The 10,438-nt window shown below is 38.7% G+C and overlaps 1 protein-coding gene across 1 annotated transcript in view; it reads left to right on the top strand.

The window, feature by feature from the left end:
* Positions 1-1,995: 1,995 nt before the first annotated feature.
* The window catches only part of LOC104985773 (cytochrome P450 2C42-like), a gene marked incomplete at its 5' end in the record, with an annotated part of 28,845 nt that continues 20,402 nt past the window's right edge, over positions 1,996-10,438 (top strand). Inside the window, 3 exons of the mRNA XM_010836117.1 lie at positions 1,996-2,156; positions 3,375-3,551; positions 9,667-9,808. Of these exons, the coding sequence (XP_010834419.1) occupies positions 1,996-2,156; positions 3,375-3,551; positions 9,667-9,808 (480 nt within the window). The remainder of the gene's footprint in view (positions 2,157-3,374; positions 3,552-9,666; positions 9,809-10,438) is intronic.

Genomic DNA, 10,438 nt, shown 5'->3' with positions numbered 1-10,438 from the left:
GTGAGTGATCACACCATCATAGTTATCTGGGTCATTAAGATCTTTTTTGTATAGTTTTTCTGTGTATTCTTGCCACGTCTCTTAATATCTTCTGGCTCTGTTAGGTCCACACCATTTCTGTCCTTTATTGTTACCATCTTTGCATGAAATGTTCCCTTGGTATCTCTAATTTTCTTGAAGAGATCTTTAGTCTTTCCCATTCTATTGTTTTCCTCTATTTCTTAGCATTGATCACTTAGGAAGGCTTTCTTATTTCTCCTTGCTATTCTTTGGAACTTTTATTCTGGTGGGTTAAACTTTCCTTTTCTCTATTGACTGCATGGATCACAACAAACTGTGGAATATTCTTAAGGAGATGGGAATACCAGATCACCTGGTATGGTTTGACTGGTTTCATCTCCTTGCTCTCCAAGGGATTCTCAAGAGTCTCCTCCAGCACCACAGTTCAAAGCATCAGTTCTTCAGCTCTCAGCCTAAAGAAGGCAATAAAGAATTGTCCAACTCTCACATCTATACATGACTACTTTAAAAACCATAGCTTTGACTATATGGACCTTTGTGGGCAAAGTGATGTCTGCTTTTTAAAACACTGTCTGGCTTTGGCATAGCTATTCTGCCAAGGATCTAGCATATTTAAATTTTTTAGCTGCAGTTTGTGCCAGTCTATTTGCCATGAAGAGATAGGATCAGATGCCATGATCTTAGTTTTTTGAATGTTGAGTTTTAAGCCAGGTTTTTTCACTCTCCTCTTTCACCTTCATCAAGAAGCTCTTTAGTTCTTCACTTTCAGTATTAAAGTGGTATCATCAACACTGGATATGCTTTGGAAGGACTGATGCTGAAGCTGAAGCTTCAATACTTTGGCCAAACCAATGCAAAGAGTTGACTCATTGGAAAAGTCCCTGATGCTGGGGGAAATTGAGGGCAAGGTGTGACAGAGGATGAGATGATTAGATGATATCACTGACCCAATGGACATGAGCTTGAGCAAATCCAGGGAGATAATGATGGACAAAGAAGCCTGGTGTGCTGCAATTTGTGAGGTCACAAAGAGACAGACATGACTTAGTGACTGAACAATAACAACAATTCATATTTTAGACAAGAAACCCATTTTATAAAAAGTTATTTTTCTTGTTCTCATTTATTTTATTTGTTTTTTATTGGAGGATTTTTGCTTTAGAATGTTGTGGTGGCCAACATTGTTCATTTGTATTAGTTTTTTCTCATATAGCATGGATACTTGCTGCTTTTTAAAATCTGTTCCTTTAAATACATGAATTCACCTACAATCTCTGTTTAACTTCCATGTTGATTCTAGAGATGATTCTTTCAACTATACATTATGTAAAGCATTTTGAGGTTCTCAACTATTCTCTTTTTTTCTTTATCAGTGCTTTATTTTCTACAGGCTTTGCAAACAGATAATATTCAGCACTGATAAATATAGGTTATAAAATGATATAAAAATAGTCTTTTAAACTGTTTTCTTTTTTTCCCCCATTCAACTTAACCGGCCCTTTGCATGAAAAGAGTACACATTAAAGCAGTGGATTTTAATTGACTTTTTTCTTTTCAAAAACCATTATTTACATAGCTAGGGTGAAATTACCTACTCAGGTTAAGGTAAAAGTGATATGTTGATTTTATGCATGTGGAATACTTTCTATTAATGCAATTAGCTGGTAAAATATTGCTTTGTGAAAATGATAGTCACTCAGTTGTGTCCGACTCTTTGCAACCCCATGGACTATCTATGGAATTCTCCAGGCCAGAATACTGGAGTGGGTAGCCTTTTCCTTCTCCAAGGGATCTTCCCAACCCAGGGATTGAACCCAGGTCTCCCGCACTGCAGGCAGATTCTTTACCAGCTGAGCCACAAGGAAGCCGAAAATATTGCTTTAGAGTTTCTAAAATTACCTTTACCTGTTATCTTAAATACAAATGTCTCCTATATGTTTTAATGACGTGTTTAAATTGTTTGTTATTCTTTAGGGTTGCCCTGTGACCCCACTTTCATCCTGGGCTGTGCTCCCTGCAATGTGATCTGCTCCATTATTTTCCAGAACCGTTTTGATTATAAAGATCCAGTTTTTCTAGATCTAATGGAAAGATTGAACGAAATCCTCAGGATTCTGAGCTCTCCATGGGTTCAGGTGAGGCCCAGGTCCTTTCTTCTCTGGGAATCATTTCTGCTCTTTACTCCATGAGGTCCAGATACACCAAGATGTGAGGTGAATGTGTGAAAAGCACAGTCCTGCCCAGAGCTTAGCATCATGGAAGGCTCATCTGGGGACGATGGTGGAGCCCTTTAATGATAGACAGGAAAATTCGTGCCCAGAATACAGAACTGTAATTCAGTCCTATTGACACTGTTCAGTGGTTTTCCCACCAATTTCCAAAGCCACTTTCCATAAACTATTTTGGTAGCTTCCCCAAAACATGCCTACAGCAGTAGAAGGACTTCCATGTCCTTCTGGAAAAGCTTCCATTGCCCACAAGCCTTTTCACCCAGTCACCACTTAAGGACTTCTTCAGCACATTAAGTTGGCAGAAATATCTGTGTTTGGAAAGAAAAAGAATGTCTCCTTCAAGGGGGAGAGTACTGCCAGGGGACACTGACTAGGATAGGAGTGTTTGGTGCTTCAGCTGGCATCTTAACTGACAAGGTAATTGCTTTGGGGATGACAAAGGTGATTGGGGTTGTTTGGTGTAGGAACCACAAACCAACATCACAGGTGTTGTTGGTTTGTGGTTCCTATAACAAACCAACAACAATCTCATCACCTTTGCTGAGCTGACATGTTCTGCCCTCTACCTAAAAGACAATGATGTGACCTTGCAGAGGTCACTTAATTGCTCTGGGGACCAGTGACTTTATCGCATTGAGTTAAGTTTCATGGTTTTTAGTATTATTTCAGTCCTGAAATATGATCTTATGTTTGAGTCTATGAGAGAGCAGTAGAAACATCAGAGACCAGCCCTGAGCTGTATATCAGATTGTCCAAATTCTCTTAACCTCTGTTGTTTGTCATCTACAAAAGATGAGTCATAGTATTTCATGCCATCCCATATTTCATGATAGAAGGGAAGAGTTGATATAAGAAAATGAGATAACTTTTATAACAGTGCTTTTATACTATACATATATGATTATAGGAAATGATTATCATATTTGATACCTGGTCAGAATGTTCTCCCTCATATATATCTATCAGTATAGCAAATTATGTACCTGTAAGATAAGAATTTCCCTCAATACAGAGACCATATTATATTAATACTTATAATACCATTTCTGACAAGGTTTTGGCATATGGTATAGAAGTATTATTAAAGTGATCTTCATTAATAAACAGTTGTTTCTCTCCTAGGTTTGCAATAATTTCCCCGCACTCTTTGATTATTTACCAGGAAGTCATAACAAAGTACTTAAAAATGTTGTTAATTTAAAAAGTTTTGTGTTGGAGAAAGCAATGGAACACAAAGCATCCCTGGATATTAACAACCCTCGGGACTATATTGATTGTTTCCTAATCAGAATGGAGCAGGTAAAATGTTAATGACAGTTCAGTTATCTGATCGATTGTGCATTCTGTGGTTCATTGACTAGTTCTGTATTTACCAGAGTTATTTTAATGGTCAGGGAGGCAATGCTGTCAAGCAGTTTAAATACATATTGTGTGCATGATAAGTAGAAAAATTGATCCCGCTCTTTGTGTAATAAGAATCTACCCAAAGAGAGACAGAATAACACCTCAGGTGAAATGTAAACAATTACAAACAAGTTGTTGTTTATTCGCTAAGTTGTGTCCTATTATTTTGAGAAAATACAAAATATCATGCTGTAATATGAAGACGGTCATGGTAATTGCACACACTGTGTGATGGACTGGAAAAGAATGGCTTGAGGCAGCTGGCCTTCCTGTATGTCCAGCGGTTGTGAATATAATAATATATTCGCATTGAAAGACAGGGGAGGGAATTTCAGATGGGTATATGCTGTATTCAGCAGTGCAGAGAAGTGTGATGGGAAAGAGTAGGTGGATGGAAGAGAGAAACCTTAATTGAGTGTAAAGTAAAATGGATTGACATAGATATGGAGTTGGAAGCTGGTGTCTGTGAGCACCATTTGTGGAAAAGACTGTTTTTTCCACGTGAGTCATCCCTGTCAGAAATCAGTTGACTCAAAATGTGGAGGGTTATTTATGTAATCTCAACTCTATTTTCATAATCTCTGTCTTTATGTCAGTGTCACATCATCCGGTGGTCTTAATTACTAGCTTTGTAGTTAGTTTTGAAATTGAGACGTCCTTTAACTTTGTTGTTCTTTCTGAAGATTGTTTTGGCTTTTGTGGTCTCTTAAATTTCCATGTGGATATTAGAATAAACTTGTCAGTTTATACCAAGAAAGTGATTTTGCTAGGGGTCGCAAAATTTTAGTGAGCCTATGCCTCTAGACTGTTAACTTCATGTGTGTTCCTCAGTGTTTTTCTCCCTCCTTAGATGGGGTGGGAAAGTGAGAGTGGGCCACAGCTGGGAATTTCACTTCTCCCACAGCTAGAGCTAATTGGATGGGATATTTCTCTACCCTCAGGTCAGTTAGTATCTGATAAAACCCCAGCAGGTGAGGCTCGGGTTAACTAGCTTCTCTTGAGGACAGGCCTTCTTAAGACTTTATTTGTCTACTCAATCTTGCAATATCTTTTTTCTTCTTTCACATTCAACATATTTGTGTATTTGGATCTTAAGTGACTTGTAGACAATGTAGATTTTTATTTCTAATAAAAATTAGAAATTTAGAATTCATATAATAAACATATAACATATTAGCTTTAGATGTACAACACAAAGATTCAATATATGCATGTATTGCAAAATGATCACCACGATAAGTCTAATTAACATCCATCTCAGATATAATTGCATTTTTTTCTTGTGATAAGAAGTTTTAAGATTTACCCTCCTAGCAACTTGTACATTTACAATAAGGTATTAACTACAGTTATCATGCTGTATAGTACATCCCCAGGACTTATTTATATTTTACAACTGGAAGTTTGTACTTTTTGACCACGTTCATTCATTCTGACCCCTTTTTGTCTCTGACAGCCATCAATGTGTTCTCTGCACTTATGAGTTCAGATTTTTATTTTATAGTCCACATATGTGTGTGTGCTCAGTCGCTCAGTTGTATCTGACTCTGCGACCCCATGGACTGTAGCCCACAAAGCTCCTCTGTCCATGGGATTCTCCAGGCAAGAATACTGAATAAGTTGCCATTTCCTACTCCAGAGGATCTTCCTGACCCAGGGATCGAACCCAGGTCTGTTGTGTCTCCTGCTTTGGTAGGCAGATTCTTTACCACTGCACCACTGGGAAAGCCCATAGTCCATATATAGGTGAGATAATATGATATTTTATTTTCTTTTCCTGATTTATTCCATTTAGCATAATGCCTTCAAGTCCCATCCATGCAATCATAAATGGCAGTATTTCCTTCCTTTTTATGGTTATATTATATTCCATTATAAATAGGATATTTATCTACATAGTTTATAATGATTAGATGTAGTGAATGATTTACTTCAGTATACTACTTTTTATTATAAAAAGTACAATACCAGAAACTTTCTGGTAAGTTTTAAAATTTTTAGTATTGTACTTTTAGCTCCTGAATTTCTATTGGTTCTTTATTACAATGCTGTTCTCATTACTGATATTCCCTAATTGTTCTTATACTTTTTTGATATTCTTAGTTCTTCATACATGGTTTCCTTCTTCTCTTTGCACATACCTAAGACATGTATCTTACAGTTTTTAATCCAGTAAGTCCAGTGTCTGGGTTTCCTCAACAGTGGTTTGTGTCAATCTTTTTTCAGCTGTTAATGGACCATACTTACATGTTTTATACAATATAATGTGGTAACTCTGGAAATAATATTTTACACTCTTCTAACAATTGTTATTTTTATTTGAAGACTGTATTAATTCCTTTGTGTAGTAACTTTTCCAGATTATTTTTGCCAAGACTATTTTCTTATCTTGTGTGGTCAATTGACTCTCTGTTCTGTTATCTCCATAGTCAGATAGTGACCTTACAGAGATTCTCTTAAATACCTGTGCTATGCTAAGTCACTTCAGTCGTGTCCGACTCTGTGCGACCCCATAGACGGCAGCCCACCAGGCTCCCCCGTCCCTGGGATTCTCCAGGCAAGAACACTGGAGCGGGTTGCCATTTCCTCCTCCAATGCATGAAAGTGAAAATGAAGTCGCTCAGTCGTGTCCGACCCTCAGCGACCCCATGGACTGCAGCCTTCCAGGCTCCTCCATCCATGGGATTTTCCAGGCAAGAGTACTGGAGTGGGGTGCCATTGCATAAATATAAATGGGAAAAGAAAGCATTCTCTTTGTGTTTTCAATGAAAGCCATGGATATTGAAACAATGGCTGCTTTCTGTGCCAGCCTCTTGGTGATCCAAACACACAATCCCAATGTAGAAGAATGTGGTCCAGTTTCCTGTTCTGAGATCCGCTGGCTGCACCACAAATACAGCCCACACTTTCTATAACTGTCTGCCTTGGAACTGGGTTATGAGGAATGTTAATCAGCATGGGAGATGTCACATTTATCAGACACTGCACTTAAGCACATCAGCTGCAAGTGTCTAACTAGTTTTCAGAGTCCCAAAGTAGTTGCTCAGACACTTTGTGCATGGCCAGTTGTTGTTTCAGTGGAGGGATGGATTTTTGAAACTTCTTATCTGCCTTCTTTGTGACATTAATTCAGTAATGCTATCATAATAATACTGAGTGCTTTTGATCTATATCAAGGAAGGTTTTTATTTGTATACATGCTAACTTACTTCAGTACTATCTGTGGACTGCAGCCTGCCAGGCTCCCTCGTCCATGGGATACTCCAGGCAAGAATACTGGAGTGGGTTTCCACACCCTCCTCCAAGAGATCTTCCCAACTCAGGGATCAAACCTGTGTCTCTTCCATCTACCTGCACTGGCCAGTGGGTTCTTTACCACTAGCACCACCTGGGAAGCCCTTTATTTATAAGGCTTTCTTTAATCTTTCAACATTGTTTTATATAATTCCTTTCAGCAGTATTTTCTATAGCCTAATAATGATAGGCTATGTACACGTAATGGCTTTATCTTCAAATCCAATTCAAGAAATCAAAATACTAGTACTGTTTTATGAGTTCACTGCATTTCTTACTGACTTCAGAATAGTTTTGAATTGACAAGCTTATAGCTTGTGTAAAGTCAAAGGCGATGACTCTTTTTCTAAAAAGTATACTCATTCAGAGTGTTTGGTCTCCCTTGAGGGTGTTTATTACTTAATATTAGACATGGCACTGGACCACTGGAGGTTACAAATGCATCGTGAAATTAATACTGGCCTAAGGACAATGTTTTTGCATGTTAACAGTCCCTTCTACTCAGTACTTAGAACAGCCTGCTTTCTTTTACTTGTCAAGTGCTTTTTATGTTTGTTTGTTTTAAAATGCCCTTGGTAATTTGATAGGGATTACATTGAATCTGCAAGGAGATCCAACCAGTCCATTCTAAAGGAGATCAGTCCTGGGTGTTCTTTGGAAGGACTGATGCTAAAGCTGAAACTCCAATAGTTTGGCTACCTCATGCGAAGAGTTGACTCATTGGAAAAGACTCTGATGCTGGGAGGGATTGGGGCCAGGAGGAGAAGGGGACGACAGAGGATGAGATGGCTGGATGGCATTACCGACTAGATGGGCATGAGTTTGAGTGAACTCCGGGAGTTGGTGATGGACAGGGAGGCCTGGCGTGCTGCAACTCATGGGGTCGCAAAGAGTCAGACATGACTGAGTGACTGAACTGAACTGAACATTGAATTTGTAGATTGCCTTGGGTAGTACAGTCATTTTCACAATATTGATTCTTCTGATCCACAAACATGATATATCTCTCCATCTGTTTATGTCATCTTTGATTTTTTTGTTGGGATCTTATAGTTTTCTGAGTACATATCTTTTACCTCTTTAGGTAGGTTTATGCCTAGCTACTTTATTCTTTTTGGTGTGATGGCAAATGAGTCTGTTTCTTTGATTTCTCGTTCTGATCTTTCATTGTTAGTGTATAGGAATGAAAGAGATTTCTTTTCTATGTATTAATTTTGTATCCTGCAACTTTCCCAAATTCATCAATGAGCTCTAGTAGTTTTTTGGTAGCATCTTTAGGATTTTCTGTGTATAGTATCATGTATAATACCGTTGGTTGCAATGTGGTGGGTGTGTGCTCAGTCATGTTCAATCCATTGGTTATTTAATAACATATTGTTCAGCCTCCATGTGTTTGTGTTTTATACATTTTGTTTCTGTAATTGATATCTAATCTCATAGCCTTGTGGTTGGAAAAGTTTCTTGATATGATTTCAATTTTCTAAAATTTACTGAGTTTTGATTTGTGACCCAAGATGAGATCCTGGAGAATGTTCCATGTGTGCTTGACAAAAAAGTGTATTCTGGTGCCTTAGAATGGACTTCCCAATTAATATCTAGGACAGTAAATGTATCTAGTCTAATGGGTTATTTAAGGCTTGTGTTTCCTTCTTAATTTTCTGTCTGGATGATCTGTCCAGTGCTATAAGTTTAATTTGCCCACTATTATTTTGTTACTATAGATTTCCCCTTTAATGGCTGTTAGCATTTGCCTGATACACTGAGGTGCTCCTATGTTGGGTGCATATGTATTCATAATTGTTACATCTTCTTGGATTGATCCTTGATCATTATGTACTGTCCTTCCTTGTCTCTTGTAACAGTCTTTATTTAATTTATTTGTTTATCTTTATTTATTTAGCTGTGCCAGGTCTTAGTTGTGGCATGCAGGATCTTCTAATTGTGGTATGTGAACACTTAGTTGCAGCATGTGAGATTTAGTTCCCCAACTAGGGATCAAACCTGGGCCCCCTGCATTGGGAGTGCAGAATCTTAGTCACTGGACCACCAGCAAAACCCCAGTCTTTATTTTAAAGTCTATTTTGTCCAATATGAGTATTGCTACTCCAGCTTTCTTTTGATTTCCATTTCTACGGAAATCACTTTCAATCTATCAAATACTTGTTTTGAGTAAGAAAGAGGAAGTGTACCAGTAGGTTTCTATTTATATCTTGCTGGCAAAAAATTAAGCTGCATAGCCTGAAAGTGAATGTGTTAGTCACTCGGCTGTGTCTGCCTCTTTGCAACATCATGGACTGTAGCCCACCAGGCTTCTCTCTGCCCATGGAATACTCCAAGCAAGAATACTGGAGTGGGTAGCCATTCCAATATCTGGGGGATGGAGAAGCTATTGCCTTCTCCAGGGGATCTTCCCTACCCAGGAATCAAACTTGAGTTTCCTGCATTGCAGGAAGATTCTTTACTATCTGAACCACTACCTAAATGCAGAAGAGGCTGATGAATGGAACTTTTAGGCAAATGAGGAATAAGGCAGGAGAAAATAACATTTAAGTCAACTGATCTATAGTATTTTGTTTTTCTATACAATGGGTTTTTTTTCCTGTAATTGCCAAGTAATTTGTATGTTGCCTTAACTCTAAAACACCATGAGCTATTTTGGATTAAGGGCAATTCTGATAAACTAGCTTGTCAAACAATTTTATCAAATCATTCCTAGGAAAAACAAAATCAACAATTGGAGTTTACTTTGGAAAACTTGACAACCACTGTATTTGATTTGTTTGGAGCTGGGACAGAGACAATGAGCACCACTCTGAGATATGGGCTCCTCCTGTTGCTGAAGCACCCAGAGGTCACAGGTATGGTACATGGTGAGCAGGGTGACTGCAGAAGAGATATTGAAAAGAGACTCGAAGTGTTTTCCATCTTCTTGCTCTTCGAGAATTATGTAAATCTCTGTTTGAGCAGCTTAATGTTTTCAGATTTAACGAAGGGATGGTATTGGGACATCTTTACATAATACAGGAGGATGACAAACAGGAGTGAAACACTGTGGAAAATAACAAAAGCAATAAAGCAGCATCTGGATTTCATAGGAGGTCATGTGTAGCTGGCACTCCCAGCATGAATTGGCCTGGGGCTGCATAATGTCTTTATTATGGAAAGGCCAATTTGTTACCACCTCATTCTGAAAATGCAATGTTCTAAAGCCAGGGCAGGGAAAATGGAAGCTCTCTTTGCTGCTGCTGCTAAGTCGCTTCAGTCGTGTCCGACTCGGTGTGACCCCATGTGGCAGTCCACCAGGCTCCTCTGTCCCTGGGATTCTCCAGGCAAGAATACTGGAGTGGGTTGCCATTTCCTTCTCTGGATACTCTCCTTGCTGCTGCTAAGTCGCTTCAGTTGTATCCAACTCTGTGCGACCCCATAGACAGCAGCCCACCAGGCTCCACTGTCCCTGGGATTCTCCAGGCAAGAACACTGGAGTGGGT

Source organism: Bison bison, unplaced genomic scaffold (genome assembly GCF_000754665.1).
Source record: "Bison bison bison isolate TAMUID 2011002044 unplaced genomic scaffold, Bison_UMD1.0 scf7180017845621, whole genome shotgun sequence".
Taxonomy (NCBI): domain Eukaryota; kingdom Metazoa; phylum Chordata; class Mammalia; order Artiodactyla; family Bovidae; genus Bison; species Bison bison.
The sequence above is the reverse complement of the archived record's forward strand: the minus strand, read 5'-3'. Positions and strand labels throughout refer to the sequence as shown.